Source organism: Erythrolamprus reginae, chromosome Z, assembly GCF_031021105.1.
Source record: "Erythrolamprus reginae isolate rEryReg1 chromosome Z, rEryReg1.hap1, whole genome shotgun sequence".
NCBI classification, from domain to species: domain Eukaryota; kingdom Metazoa; phylum Chordata; class Lepidosauria; order Squamata; family Dipsadidae; genus Erythrolamprus; species Erythrolamprus reginae.
Genome location: NC_091963.1, coordinates 145,209,333 through 145,226,156, shown reverse-complemented (window position 1 = coordinate 145,226,156; position 16,824 = coordinate 145,209,333). Strand labels below are relative to the sequence as shown.

The following is a 16,824-nucleotide window of genomic DNA, read 5'->3' as shown; positions in this document are numbered from 1 at the left end:
AAAGGGCAGGAATAATCAGAGTATTACATAATATGGGACAAATTCTATAACTGGTTGGAAAAGGGAAACAACATATGCAACTAAATTATATGCAAATAGAAAGAATAATCTAAAATTGAATCAATAAAGTGAATGGAACACAATAGTATAAATAATAGATAAGTATGCCATGCGAAGAATGTCTTGGAAATGTTGTAGATGTATATATTTAATATAGGCTTTAAAACTCTGAAAACAACTTCTGACAAAGAGAGGGGATGTCTAGAACCATTCTTTTATGTTCGATGTTTGTTTTCTCTTTTGTACTGTCATTATGCAAAAAAAAATAATAAAATATTTTTTTTTTAAAAGAGAGAAAAGACACTTTGCTAAGTTAAGTAATCTGTCTTGGTTAATACAGAGAACACAGCTTTTAGAAGAATTTTTTGCTGCTGCTATGTTGTTCCTTCTGATATTTTCATTGATCATATATCCAGTGAATACTCTAAACTGTCATGCAGATCCTATTATGGTTCCATACGAATGGTACCAGCCAGGTGATATTCTCATTGGTGGGATGACTTCTCAAATCATATACATTTTCAACAAGCAGTTGTTTGAAGAATATCCATCTCAAAAGCTGTTTAACATTCCAAAGTAAGCAAGTGTCTAATGTTAAATTGCTTCTTGTCAGTTGCCATGGGTATAACAAAAATAACAGATAACAAAAAGTTAACAAAGACCAGATAACAAATAACAGCATGTGTATCTATGAATAACAAGAGGCTCAAAGAAAACAAATAAAGACCTTACACAACCTATTTATCTCCCAGGTTTTCCTAGAATGTGTAACTCCAGACAAAGTGAGATTTTGAACTTCTATTCTTTTTCTAAAAAAAATTTAAAAATGCACACAATGACTGTGTAGAGTTTAATTTGGGAAGTGTTTTAGAACTTCTAATTTGTAAACGTGAAGAAAGGTCATACTTGGTGCATGCAGGGGAAATTTACTATAAGGTAAAATATTTTTTTCTGAGAAACTTTTTATGAGACTTCAGGTTCTTCTTTTCTATCTTTGTTCCATAATAAGCACCCACAAAAATTTATTTATTTATTTATTTATTACTTAGATTTGTATGCCGCCCCTCTCCGAAGACTCGGGGCGGCATACAAAAATACTGTCTTCTTGACTATATAGTTAGAAACTATGTTGTTTTCCTGTCTTATATATTTCTGTAGCTAAGAATTACCTTATTTAAAGTTACCAACTCTGCTCCAATTGTTTTTTCAGATGCTGGTCATCACTATTCAAATTGCCAACTATAAATATGTGAATATTGTGTGCTACTGCATAACATATCAGGCTTTTAGAATTGCTAAAGATGAGTTTATTTTATTTATTTATTTATTGGCCTCCACTCTCCAAGTTAGGTTATGAAGAAATCAAGGTTAGGGATTTGATGAATAGAATCTTGCCTTCAGAGGTTGTGGGTGCTTCATACCTGGAGGCATTTAAGATAGCCAGTTGCCTGAAATGGTATAGGACTTCCTGCTTGAGCAGGTGATTGGACCTCCAAAGTCCCTTCCAATTCTATTATTATGTATTCTGTATTCTATTCTGCATTGTGATTCATACTACTAGAAGGATAAAAATAGCCATGATTACAAGAGGGAAAACAATTTTAGCCAACCCAATTTTTGGAAAAAATGAAAAATATGTAGGAACTGGGACAAAATTCCAATTTTAAATAATGTATCTTTGAAAACAATATGCATATATTCATTGGGAACAGAAAATTTTCACATCTATCTGTCTCACAGAGTTATATCTTTTCCACTGATCTTGGCCTTAAAACCCAATTCTTTATAAAATATGTATGCATTTAATTTGCTGAAGATAATGAAATGTGTAACAAGAAACTTATTTTCATTAAATAATTTGGACTATTTGTTAAGTTATACTTAACAATAGTCCATACAATAGTCATACTTATTATGAAATATATATATAAAAAGGTTTTCTGAATCAAATTAAAATTACAGGGGATATGAGACTTTAACCAATTTTCTTACTGAAGTGTTACATTTTCCTTCTTTGCAGCATGATCACAAAATTCTACCAGCATGTCCTTTCTTTGGTCTTTGGTATAAAGGAGATCAATGAGAATCTACAAATCTTGCCCAATGTTACCCTAGGCTTCCACATCTGTGACAGCTACTATAGTGCTAGAATGACCTATCGGACCACCTTGGACTTACTTTTCAAATCAAATAGATTCTTCCCAAACTATCAATGTGGCTCTTCTAAAAATCTCATAGCCATCCTTGGAGGACTTGAATCTGATACTTCAATCCATATATCAGATATTATAGAATTCTACAAAATACCTCAGGTTGGTTGAGAAACAGGGAGACTTTTCTTCTTTTTTAAATGATCAAAGCTCAAGCAATGTACATGGGATTCCTAATCCTAAATTTACTCCCCAAAATAACAACCCCATAAGGAAGTTGCAGCCTTTGAAAATCCATTAGTTTCCATAATGTAAAAGTAGAATCTCTTCCATCTTCAGGTGCTTTGTTTGAACTCCAGAAATTGTATCATATAATCATCAATCAAGAAATTGATACTGTTAGATAACTGTCTATCTGAAGTAATGTAGGGTTTCCTGCCTAATCAGTGGGTTGGATTAGAAGACCTCCAAGGTCCCTTCCAACTCTGTTGTTGTTGTTGTTGTTGTTGTTGTTGTTGTTATTATTATTATTATTATTATTATTATTATTATTATTATTATTATTATTATTGCTGGGCCTAAAATAGAGCCTTGTGATATTTCACAGAATATATCCCTGCATGTAGATGCAGTTTCATTGAGCATTACACACTGAGTGTAGTCAGTGAAGGGTCGCCATTTCCCAGCACTACCAGAACTCTTTATGTGCTCCTCAAAAATTCACGAGCATGATTTTGGCAATTTTTGGCATTTTTTTGCTTCTGCGCCTGCGCGGAAATGCCCCAAAAACAATAAGAAATGGCTGCTGCTGCAGCTCAGCCTTCTTCTCCCTCCCGGCCTCCTACCTGCACAGGTAAGAGACTTCTAGTCATCCCCCTGAGGCAAAAGCTTGCTCTCTGCCCCCCCACTCATTGCCCTCTGCATCTCTGCTACTTGTTCTTCTCCTGCCCGTTCCTCTCCATGTCCCCACCACTTGTTCCGGCTACCCCTGCCCCTTTCCCTCTGCATTCCCATCACTTGTTCAGCCCCCATTCCCCTCCGCATCCCCACCAGTCTCTTTTTCCGCTACCTTTACTGCTGCTTGCACTGCTAATGCTTCTTTGTCCTGTTCTACAGCATGGGAAGCAGGCCAGGTGGCCGGAGCCCAGTGCTGCCGCAGCCACTGTTGCTGCTGGCTGGGGCTATCAGGCATGTGGCATAGCAACCAAAATCTCATGCAAGCATCCTTGCGCAAGGGAGATTTCGGCGATTTTCACAAGCTTTTATTTTTTAAAAAACAGTGAAATCACCACAATCCTGCCAGTTGCACCTGTGAACGGCCTCCATTTTTGCTGGAACTGCACACACAGCTCCATTTTTCCTACCGGAGTGGTGTTCTCCCCTGTTTAGGGGGCAGCCCACACCTGAGTGTGATTGGTTGGCCAGTTTTGAATCCATCTGGTGGTATTGCTGTCCATCCCACATTTTCTACTTTAACTAGTAGTAGGTTATGGTCTACTTTGTCAAATGCCTTACTGAATTCCAAATAAATCACATCAACAGCATTCCTCTGATCCATGAATTTTGTCACTTTGTCAAAGAATGCAATAAGATTAGTTTGGCACGATCTGTTTTTGACAAACCCATGTTGGCTTTTGGTTATTATTTTGTTTTTTCCCAGGTGCTCATTGATTCATTGCTTGTTTATCTTTTTCAAAATCTTCCCTGGTATTAACATCAGACTGATAGGCCTGTAGTCTCCTGGACCTATTTTTTTTTCCTTTTTTGAAGATGGGAACTGCATCAGCTCTTTTCCATTCCCCCGGCAGTTTCTCGGTGCTCCAGGATCTTTGAAAAATATAGTTCAGTGTTTCTGAGACATTGTCTTCCAGTTCCTTCAGAACCTTAGGGTGTAATCCATTTGGTCCTGGTGATTTGAATTTGTCTAGAGTTGGAAGGGACCTTGGAGGTCTTCTAACTCCCTGCTCAAGCAGGAGATCCTATACTATTTCAGGCAAATTGTCCACTTTGTTTTTCCAAAGCATCCAGTAATGGAACACCCACAACTTCTTAAGTCAAACTATTTTATTGGTTGATTGGTCTCAGTGTTAGGAAATTTCTCCTAAGTTCTAGGTTGCTTCTCTCCTTGGTTAGTTTCTTGCTTTGGAAAATAGTTTGACACCCTTTATAGAAACTTCTCAAATATAGAATCTTTATACTTTCTTTTAGCTCACATATGGTTCATATCCCTCAGAAGGTTTTTCTAGAAATAAGGTACCTTCACTTTATTTTATGGCCCCAAATGAGGGTCCCCTATATATTGGAATTACCCAATTGCTTAAATATTTTGGATGGAAGTGGATTGGACTGTTTGCTTCTCTGAATGAAAGTGGCGAACAATTTTTGCAGAAACTACAATGGATATTTTCCCAGAATGGAATCTGTCCAGCCTTCATACAACAAATCCCTGGTATGCCTCATCTGGATAACTTGGATAATTTTTTTGATACAATGTCCAGCATTTATAAACACTTCAACAATCGTAAAGCAAGTACATTTATTATGTATGGAGATACTTTGACTCTTGTGTGGTTCACATTTCTCATATTCTTTAGAGATCCTCAAAATAAGGAAAATGCATCCTTTAGAAAGGTATGGATTATTACAAGTCAAATGGATTTTATACTAACAGGAATTCAAAAGAGTTTTGATCTCCATTTGTTTGATGGAGCCATTTCCTTTCAAATTCAGTCAAAAGAACTTCTGGGGTTTAGGACATTTCTTCAGATCATAAAACCTCATTGGAGGCACCAAGATGGATTCATCAAAGAGTTTTGGGAGCAAGCATTTGACTGTTTCTTTCTTAATTCAGGATCGCTAACAATGGATAATGAAAAATGCTCTGGAGAGGAGAATCTGGCCAGTCTTCCTGGACCTCTGTTTGAGATGCAAATGACTGGTCATAGTTACAGTATCTATAATAGCATCTATGCTGTGGCTTACTCTTTACATAACCTACTATCAAGGAGATCAAGATGGCAAAAAATGACCCCAGATAAGATCATTCAACTCCAGGATCTCCAGTCTTGGCAGGTAATGTCGCTATGTAACACATTTTTTTCGTCATTGAAAACTGGAGTGCTACTATTTAAGTGAATCAATCATGTTTTGATCACCCAACAAAGATGAGCAATACACAATTCTTTCACAGTCAGCAAACCGGACCAAGTGGATTGTGTTCATATTTCTCCTTAGCATCACACACTGTTGTTTTACAAATATTCAGTGATGATGTTTGTCCATCATTTTCAAGAAGGACCTTGATATCTAATGGGTGGTGGGCTGTACATGATGTAACCAAAGGTGGCTGGTAAGGCCTATACGGGCACTAAATGCTCTGCCACATGTTGAGCAGACATGTGTGGGCACCATTGCTACAGCATTTGCATTTGCAGCCCTGGCTTTGTAGCAGTAATGGGTCGCAGGCAGTATGATTGGGATCGCCGATTAGTTAGTATAAATGGTGATGCCTGCGCAGCTGCATGCCCTGATACATAACCATGGACCCTGAGTTAGATTTGGCTGCTGTGCATGCGCAGCAAGTGAAATCTCATGCAAGGATGCATGCATGCGTGAGATTTAGGCAATTTGGGGGCTTTTTTGCTTTTGCACATGCACGGAAGCAAAGAAATCAGTGAAAATTGCCAAAATCTCACATATGCAAACATCTTCGTGTGGGATTTCACTTCTGCATGCATGAGTAGAAGTCAAATCTCATGCTGAGGGTGCACATCTGTGCCAGATGCCTGTGTGCACCCACCCCCGCCACCGGGAGCATATTGATAGCGCTGGCAGAGCACTTTGTGGTGTGCTCACTTCTCTACTGCTCTGAATGTACTTCTGACCTCAGATGTCTGGAAGCCTTGGTGGATCAGCCTGCATCATATTGGTCGATCTTGTGCCAGGGTTTTCCAGGAGGTGGTGTTGATATCGAGGGACTTGAAGGAGGCTTTCAACGTGTCTTTGTAACACTTCCTTTGTCCCCCATGTGATCACTTTTCTTTAGACAGCTCACCATAGAGGAGCTGTTTAGGGATGTGATGGTCTGGCATCCTAGCAACATGATCTGCCCAGCATGTCTGGGCTTTCATCAGCAGGGTGGGAATTGATGGCAGGCCTGCTCTGGACAGGACCTCAGTGTCAGGCACCTTATCCTGCTGCTGGATCCTCAGAATTCTATGCAGGCAGGTCATGTGGAAGTGGTTCAATTGGCTAGCATAGCTCCAAGTCTCCCTGACATACCACAGGGTAGTCAGCAGTATCTCTCAGTAGACTTTGAGCTTAAAAACTTCCAGTGTTGGAGCATTCACAACTTCTGGAGGGAAGCTGAGTCACTGATTAATTGTTCTAACTGTCAGAAAATTTCTCCTTAGTTCTAAGTGTCTCCTTAGTTTAATAATTGTTTTCTATGTATTAATTGGATTGATTTTATTATTGTCTCTTTATATATGTTGTGAGCCACCCCGAGTCCTTGGAAAGGGGCGGCATACAAATCCACTAAAATAAATAAATAAAATAAATAAAATAAGTTGCTTCTCTCCTTGTTTAGTTTCCACGCATTGCTTCTTGTTCTACCCTCAGTTTCTTTGGAGAATAGTTTGATTCCCTCTTCTTTGTGGCAACCCTAGAGATATTGGAACATTGCTATCATGTCTCCCCTAATCCTTCTTTTCATCAAACTAGTTCCTGCAACCATTCTTCATATGTTTAGCTGCCAGTCCCTTAATCATCTTTGTTGCTCTTCTCTGCACTCTTTCTAGAGTCTCAACATCCTTTATCATACGGTGTAATGATTAGGACACCAAGCCAAAAAACCAGGAGTTCAAGTCCCAGTTTAGGCACAAAGTCAGCTGTGCTTGCTAATTATTTTCTCTCAGGCCTAGGAGAGCAAATTGTGTCAAAAAAGCTTGTCAAAACTAACTTGAAGACACATATGTCCCTCTTAACATATCAACCTAATTGGTCTTTCATAGACAAATGTGTATTAAATATCTGGAATATGGGAAAATATGGAGATTCTCAGTCATCCAGATCATCGTTGTCCAAAAGGTACTTTTTCAAAAGGCAGTTTATTTATTTTTTTCTTGAAGACATTTCACCTCTCATCCAAGAAGCTTCTTCAGTTCTTCTTCAGAGTCTTAAGGATTTTCAGAGAGAATGCTAATAACTTGATGGCTGCAAGGACTATAAAATCCTTGCATTTTTCACCATTCAGTCAGAACTGACAAATTTCCATGGATGAGAAACAAAATATCTTCAAGTGAAACAAAATCCAGTTGGGATGACTTATTTCATTGGTTTACACATCACTATTTTTTACTATTTTTTGAAACAGCTCCATCCATTTCTTCAATACATATCGTTTAATAACTCAGCTGAAGAAAGAGTTTTTTTTAATAACAAAAGGCAAGTAACAGGAGGATTTGACATCATCAACATGATCACTTTTCCAAACAAATCATTCAAGAAAGTGAAAGTTGGAAGATTAGATCACAGTGCTTCAGATGGATTCCAATTGACAATTAACAAAAACAGAATTGAATGGCACAAAAGCTTTAACCAGGTAGGACCAATAATATACTGTGTTTTTGGAGCATAAGACGTACCTTTTTCCTCCAAAAATAAGGGTGAAAATTTGTGTGTTTTATACTTTGAATGTAGCTTCGCCCAGCCTCACCCAACAAAGTTTCAGAAAATAAACCTCTAAAATAGAACTTCAGAAAAGAAGCATCTCAAACCAAGTTTCAGAAAAGAAGTGTCGCAAATGAAGCTTCAGGAAACAAGCCTCTCAAATGGAACTTGAGAAAAGAAGCCTCTAAAATGAAGGTTTCAGAGAGGAAAAAAGGGGGGGAGCAGGCACAGAGCTCACAACCATGAACCTGTTGCTAAAATTCACCTCTGCGAACAACTGATTGGGGCGTATTCCAGGAGCACAATCCACCTGCCAATCATCTTTTTTCTTATTTTCCTCCCCACAAATTAAGGTGCATCTTATACTTTGGTGTGTCTTATACTCCAGAAAGAAAAAAATACGATACTTTAAATAGATGTTGTCATTTTGTTCATTAGAGACCTGAATTTTTTCTATGCAATGTAATCTCATCAGCATTCAACAGAATTAATGCAGACTTAGTCTAGGAAATGACTAGACTGAGCCTAAGGGAGCGGTCAAACACATCATAAGTCATGAATCCCTATGTGCCCGCAAGAGAAATAAGTCCAACCTGACTTGAATGTCTTTCTTATCTCCCACTCATTTCTCCCGACTGTTAGTTGGTCAGATGCTTGTAGAGAATTTTGAACTGTCTGAATCTCTTCATTTCCTCAATGCTGGACACATAGTGCAGCATATTATTTTATTTTGAAAATAAAATGATCTAAAACTATTCATGCAGAATTTGTGCATATGGACAGCACAATGGTGGGTTTCAAAAAAATTTACTACTGGTTTAGTAAATATGGATTGCTGAGTGTGCTCTGACTTGGTGGGTGTGGCTTGGTGGGTGTGGCAGGGGAAGGATACTGTAAAATTTCCACCACCACCCACACTCTGGGGGAAGGATACTACAAAATCTCCATTCCCTCCCTACGCAAGGGGAAGATTACCAAAAATCGCTATTTCCTCCTGATCAGCTGGGATTTGGGAGGCAGAGAATAGATGGGTGTCAGGCCAATCAGAGATAGTGTTTACCAGTTCTCTAAATTACTCAAAATTTTCATTATTGGTTCTCCAAACTACTCAAAATTTCTGCTACCAGTTTTCCACAACTTGTCAAAATCTGCTGAAACCCACCACTGGTACAAGAGCTTCATAGACTTTTTAAAGAGATATGCAGTTTACTTTGTTTACAGATGAATAAAGGAATGAAAGCCTGTCCTCTTCTTATTAAATCATGTTCATGTTATTTTCAGGCTCTTCCCATTTCTCTTTGCAATGAGTATTGTCAAGCGGGATATTGGAAAAGAAGAATGGAAGGGGGAACATTTTGCTGCTATGACTGTGCTCCATGTCCAAGAGGAAAGATTTCAGACAAGATGGGTCAGTTGACTGATTTTTAAAACTAATATATGCATCAGAATTAATAAATCATCATGCTGGGCATTTAACTAGACCAGTGGTTCTCAACCTGTGGTCTGCAGATTCCTGGGCGTAGGGGTACAATGTTATCACAGAGGGTCCACAAAAGCCTGAAGAAAAGTTATTATTTAAAAAGTTAATTTTTGTGGTCCATGGCACAAAAGGAAATCCATGGTAAAGATTGAGACCCATTAATCTAGACCAGTGGTTTCCAAAGTAGGCAGTATCTGGGTATCCCACTTAGATATTGGAACACCGCTATTATGTCACCCATAGTTCTTATTTTCCAGTCCTCTAATAATTATATTTGTTGTTCTTCTCTGCAGTATTTTTAGTGTTGCAATATTTATTAATTGGACTTATATATTTATTAGTTGGACTAATATCTAAGGGATTGCCACAAAGAAGGAGTCAAACTAATCTCCAAAGCACCTGAGGGTAGAATGAGAAACAATGGGTGGAAACTAATCAAGGAGAGAAACAACTTAGAACTAAGGAGAAATTTCCTGACAGTTAGAACAATTAATCTGTAGAACAGCTTGCCTGTAGAAGTTGTGAATGCTCCAACACTGGAAGTTTTCCAGAAAAGATTGGATAACCATTTGTCTGAAGTGTATAAGGTTTCCTGCCTAAGAAGGGGGTTGGACTAGAAGACCTCCAAGGTCCCTTCCAACTCTGTTATTCTATTCTATTCTATTCTATTCTATTCTACCCTACCCTACCCTACCCTACCCTACCCTATCCTATCCTAGTAAAGAATCAACATCATTTTTATATTGCGGCAACCAAAACTTGATGCAATGTTCCAAGTGTGATATTACAAAGGCAAGTGATGAGACAGCTTCTCTCTGTATTTCCAAAAGTAAATAATAAGAAATCTGACTTTTGTTTCTTTTACTTTTACTCTAGAGATGGAAGATTGTTTCAAATGTCCTGAAAATCAGTATCCAAGCAAGGAGCAAGATCGATGCCTGAACAAAACAATGAGTTTCCTCTCCTTTGAAGAAACATTAGGGATTTCTTTAGCCTCAACTGCTGTTGCTTTTGCTGTGATTACAGTCTGGATTCTTGGAACCTTTATGAAGTACAAAGATACTCCCATAGTTAAAGCCAACAATCGGGATGTCACTTACGTTCTCCTTGTGACACTTCTGCTCTGCTTTCTTTCTTCCTTGTTATTTCTTGTTCAACCAGGGAAAGTTATCTGTTGTCTTCGGCAACCAACTTTTGTTATTATCTTTTCAGTGGCTGTTTCTTGTATTTTAGCCAAAACTCTCACTGTGGTTATGGCTTTCATGGCCACCAAACCAGGCTCCAAGATGAGGAAATGGGTAGGAAAAAGCTTGGCCCTTTTTATTGTTCTTTCCTGCTCTCTTTTCCAAGCCAACATCTGTATTGCATGGTTGGCAAACTTTCCTCCATTTCCTGAATTAGACATGAATTCCCTTACGAAAACCATGATTCTGCAATGCAATGAAGGTTTCATTGTCATGTTTTATTGTGTCCTGGGCTACCTGGGCTTCTTGGCTACTGCTAGCTTTGTTGTGGCATTCCTTGCCCGTAATTTACCTGACAGTTTTAATGAAGCCAAATTTATTACTTTCAGTATGTTGGCTTTTTGTAGTGTCTGGTTCTCCTTTGTGGCAACCTACCAGAGCACTAGAGGGAAAGCCATGGTGGCTGTGGAGATCTTCTCCATTTTGTCTTCCAGTGCTGCCTTATTGGGATGTATCTTCTTCCCAAAGTGCTTCATCATTGTGCTAAGGCCAGAGTTGAACAACAGAGAACAATTGATTAATAAAAAGAAATTAAGTCATGTAAATATCATTTACCAATAACATTGTCACGTATAAATGTAGCATATGAGTATCCAAGTAATCTATGCAAAATTATTTAAATTTAGCCAAACTTTGAAGATTATACAGTTAAATATGTTTCCTAATGTGCAAGTTAGTCCATTCCTCTGGACTATGAAATTTATTTACATACAGTATATGACTTGAAGAGAAAGCAGGATATAAATTTGAGTAAAATCAGTAAACATTTAGTTTCTGTCTTAACAACAACATCTATGAAATCCAACTTGGAAGCTAAAATATTAAAATAGAATGGAATTCATTGAATCCTTTCAATTTTTCCTTTCTCCTTTTGTGTGTTCTAAGGATGCAGTCATGTGTATATCAAGAAAGTATTAACAGAGAAAAGACAACTATCGGATCAGTCTGGCCTGCAGAATTTGGATAGTGGGATGAATGAGGGATGATTGTATTAGGATAAATGGGTTTTTAGAATTATTAAGTTGTAATATTTTAATATTAGATTTATATTCACTTGTACTGTATTTATTATTTTATTTGCTACCCTGAGTGTCGGTTGAGAAGGATGGCATAGAAGTCAAATAAATAAATAAATGAATGAATGAATGAATGAATGAATGAATGAATGAATAAATAAATTTTTAAAAAGGCGGCAAGTCAAGGAGTAATTCTACATTGTATGTATCATTTAGTGCCAGGTTACAGACATGAATTAATGAATAAATGTATCAAATTTATCGATATTTATAAAATTTATTCATTAAATTTATATAAATATTTGTGACAGATGGATATTGTTGTAAGAATAAGGAATGTAATAAGAGCAATGGTGCAACCATCTTTATGACATATTATATTGTATTACCAAAATGTAGTTTTTGCATGTCAGCTTTCTATTTCTCTGTTCTCACAGAAACAAGATAAATAACAGGATGTTATGCTGCGAGAGTGTGAGCAAGGAACATGGTGACATTCAATAGAGAAATTGTGAAGATGTCAGAAATGATATAAATTTCTAGGGAATTTCCAAGTTGGAAATCACCAGAATAGAATGCCAAGGTGTTACATAAGGGGGGATGGAACAGTGGAATGGGAAGAGTAAAGTTGTTATTTGCCGATAGACACAATGTTATATTTACATGCTGTACTTACATGAGATTGTTGCCTTTTGGGTTTGGGGAACTCAAATTTCTCTGCCTATTTTCACAAGAAGAGTCCTCCACTCTTCCTCACTAGACTGCAGAAAATACGATTTCACCAATAGAGTGGTCAACGCCTAGAATTCACTACAGGACTCTGTTGTTTCTTCCTCCAATCCCAAAATCTTCAACCTTACATTAGCTACAATAGACCTCTCCCCTTTTCTAAGAGGTCTGTAAGGGGCATACATAAGTGTACCTTTGTGCCTACCGTTCCTGTCCTAATGTCTTTTTATCTTTTTTATCTCTACTTTATACTTATATTATGTTATTTTTTTAAAAAAATATTTTTATTGATTTTTTAAAATGTAAAACAAAACAAAACAGGCAACATTTAACATGTAAAGGAGCTACAAAAATATTTTTATTGATTTTTTAAAATGTAAAACAAAACAAAACAGGCAACATTTAACATGTAAAGGAGTATAGAAGTTTTCTTAATACAGAAAAAAGACTAATTCTAGTTTAGATCAATACAGAAAGGTAAACTTGTCAATAAAATACCTCTTTGTATACAATAATAACATAAAAATCTAAACTTTTGAATACTTTCTAGTCATTATATAGTTATAATTAAAATAATTAAAATCAATTAGTAAAAATAAGCTTATCTATCTATATAATTCAACCTAGTAAATTTAACTATTCCATGCTTTATTTTAATATCTTTAATTATCCTTTTTGCATTCCACCAATTATAAACTTTATCCCAAGTTTTATAAAATTCTGTTTCCACTTGGTTATTAAACCGTCTCATCATCATATCCAATTCTGTACATTCCATAATCTTCCTAAAGACCTCTTCGTCTTTTGGAATTTCCTTTTCTTTCGATTTTTGTGCAAATGCAATTCTTGCTGCTACTAATATATGAATTATTAAATAATATATTTCTTTGTTATATTTGGTATCAGTAATACCTAATAAAGAAATTCTGGGGTCTTCCTAATTTCCTTATTTGTAATTTCCTTTAACCATTTTTCTACCTTATTACCATAAATCTTAGATTTTGGGCATGTCCACCATGCATGGAAATATGTGCCAATTTCTTTTTTACATTTCCAACAAATAGGTGAAGCACTTGGAAACATCTTTGAAATCCTATTTGGTGGAAGATGCCATCTATAAAACATCTTAATTTGATTTTCTTTAAAAGAGATTGATTTAGTTATTTTCCAGTTGTATATCCAAACCTTTTCCCATGTATCTAGATTTATTTCTTTTCCAAAATTTTTACACCAACTGATTATATTATCTTTTAATATCCAACCTATCATCTTGTAGTTTATTAAAGATGTATATAACTTCCCGATCAATTTTCCTTGGTTTTGGGTAGTAATTTCCCAAGTACATTATTATCCTTCTTAAATATGAATATTCTCGCATATTTAGAATTAATCTGGGTGTACTGCCACCAATCTATTTCTACCCCTGACTCCTGCAATTCTTGTTTTGTTTTCAGTTTTAATTGGTTATCAAGTAAATCTCTATATTTCCATATTTTACCTTCTTTTAACAAATTAGGGTGAGAAATAGCTTCTATCGGTGAAATCCATTCTGGCACTAATAAAAAGTGATTTTTTAAAATCTCATTCCAAACATCTATTAATGCCTTTCTAATTATGTTCCTTTTAAAGAATGAGTGAGTTTTAGACTTTTCATACCATACGAAGGCTTGCCAATCTAGCATTAAATCATGGTCCTCTAAATTTAATAATCTTCTATTTTCCAAGATTAGCCATTCTTTTATCCACGATAGTGCTGACACTTGGTAATATAACTTCCAATTTGGGAGGGCAAGCCCTCCTCTCTCTTTCCGATCTTCTAATGAACTTTGTTTTATTCTTGGTTTCTTACCTTGCCATATGAATTTTTTAGTAATCTTAGTTAATTCTTTAAAGAAATTCCCTCCTGGATTTATTGGGATTACGTGAAATAAAAACAATAGTTTGGGAAGAATATTCATTTTAATTGTAGAGATTATTCCTACTAGAGATAACTGTAGGTTGTTCCATATTTCCATTGCTGTAATTCTAGCATTGTAAAGGGTTTATTAAGTTTTTGTTCTTGATCTTAAGTTAATATAGGTAAATCTATAGAAATTAAATAGTCTGAGATCGCCCTCCAAGCCCAATCGAATTGCAATCGGCGATCCCCCAACGTGAAAAAAAGGAGCGACGGGGATGGAGCTCTATCCCCGTCCTCCCAGTGTGGCTCGATCCTCACCCTTATATTATGTTAAACATACTACAATCTAATACTATATTTGTATGACAAACAAACAAACAAACAAATAAATGAATGAATAAAAAGATATCGACAAAAGAGACTTCTGGAAAATCATCAAGGATAGAACCAGCCTCACTTGGGGGGTGGGGGTGTTCCATATTTGGCTAACATGACACAAAAGGCCCACCTGCTGAATGTAGCTCCCTAAGAGATGGAATTGGTAACATATCTGTTATTGCAGAGGTGATGGAGTGAACAAATATGAATGAATGAAGGCAATTCCTTAAATAACCCAGGCCCCTGTCTTTAAAGATCAAGACCATCATCTTGAATAAGGCCAAGATGCAAATGGGCAACCAACACAACAGTAGTGGGTTTCACTTACCTTTGCTACCGATTTGAACCAGCTGAATACCCGAACAAGCTAAATACCACCTCTGCTGTCAACCACTAAAGCTTTAAAAACTAAACCATTGCACCCTTTCTTCTTCATTATCATCAGACCATTTTTGGTGACATCCAGGTGACTTCTCTACCGGTTCAGAAGCACTCATTTTGATTTGCGCATGCACAGAGGGTTAAAAAAAGGAAAATGGTGGGTGGGCAGACCATGCACTGATGCTGCTACCAGTTCTCTGAACCACCAATGAGTGCCTCTATCAGTACCCCTGAACCGGGTCAAACCAATAACATTTCACTACTGGTGCCACATATCTTATTATGTTGATTATTAATTGTGTTGTTGAATGAAGAGTGTTCACTATATAGGTATTCCAATATACTGAAAGGATTTCAAGATTGTTTAAAATCAAAATCAACTAAAACTTCTTTAGATAACTCAAATGCTCAATGGAATATATATAATCCTATGGTCAAATAACCCAAATATTTGCTAACTTTTGTTAGTATTGTTTCATTAAATTCATAACATTTTGTAGGAGAAATCAAAAGAAAGCATCCTAACAAACTAAAGATATAATAATAATAATAATAATAATAATAATAATAATAATAATAATAAATTATTAGATTTGTATGCCGCCCCTCTCCGAAGACTAATTAGCATTAGTAACAATTGCAGTCATTTTATTACTCAAAATATTTCTCATCTGAAAGTGATAAAATGATCCAAAATGAAAAGAAAAAAATAGTAGAATTAATTTTTTTATTTTTTATTTGTTTGTTTATTTGTTTGTTTGTTTGTTTGTTTGTTTATTTATTTATTTATTTATTTTTTATTTTTTATTTTTTTATTTTTTTATTTTTTTATTTATTTATTCATTCATTCATTCATTCATTCATTCATTCATTCATTTATTTATTTATTCATTTATTTATTTATTTGATTTCTATGCCAACCCTCTCTGAGGACTCAAGGCGGCTCACAACAATGATACCTCCCTTTTTATTTCTTTTTGGTAATGGCTGTAGATTCCACACTCACTTATTTATGAAGGTGATTTGTGCTTGTTTATGATGTGTACATGTGTTTGTATATAGACATACATACATATGTCAGTTTTGTTGTCAGAATGAAGATTAACAACTGAACTTTTGGGCTAATTTTATGTAGGTAATCCTCAATTTAGCCCAAAATTTCAGTTGCTAATCAAGACTAAGTTAATTTTGCCCCAAATTATGACCTTTCTTGTCACATTTGCTAAGGGAAACACTGCAGTTGTTAAGTTAGTAATATGGTTATTAAATTAATCTGGCCTCCCCATTAATTTTCCACAAACTCCTAAGCCATAATTTTCATATTACATGTCTACAAGAAACACATATCGTAAAAAAATACATCACGACCTTATTACTCCCAGGTCTTGGCGAACTTTTCACCTCATCAGCATTAGTTAAAAGGAGAGGAATAGCAATAAACGTCAAAAGCCAATATCATTCAATGCCAAAGTTATTGAAAATATTTGAAATTAGGGGCCTAGAAAAATTTATAAAGTCATATGCTTGAAAAAACAGGGGGGGGGCACAGCCCTTTTATGAGCAAAATAAACAAATAAGCATCATTTTTTTCAGTTCAATTTTCATATCATTATGTTCAGAAATGTTTGTGCTAGTAATTCCACACCAAATTTAGTATAATTGTATGTTGTTTGCAGGCAAAACTATCTATAAATTGAAAACAAATTTACAAAAGGGGGGGGCAGGCTTTTATGAGCAAAATAAACCAATAAGCATTATTTTTTTAATTTAAATTTTCATTTCATTGTGTGCTGAAATGTTCAACCTAGTTTCCAAG

The 16,824-nt window shown here is 35.9% G+C and overlaps 2 protein-coding genes across 2 annotated transcripts in view; one reads left to right on the top strand and one right to left on the bottom strand.

The window, feature by feature from the left end:
* Positions 1-16,824, bottom strand: part of LOC139154299 (uncharacterized) — a 1,065,525-nt gene that overhangs the window by 944,185 nt on the left and 104,516 nt on the right. The window lies entirely within an intron of this gene.
* LOC139153173 (vomeronasal type-2 receptor 26-like) lies at positions 509-11,165 on the top strand. The gene is made up of 6 exons (XM_070726804.1): positions 509-636; positions 2,081-2,372; positions 4,419-5,282; positions 7,585-7,812; positions 9,162-9,288; positions 10,237-11,165. Exons 1-6 carry the CDS (start codon positions 509-511, stop codon positions 11,163-11,165), a joined length of 2,568 nt encoding a protein of 855 aa, XP_070582905.1.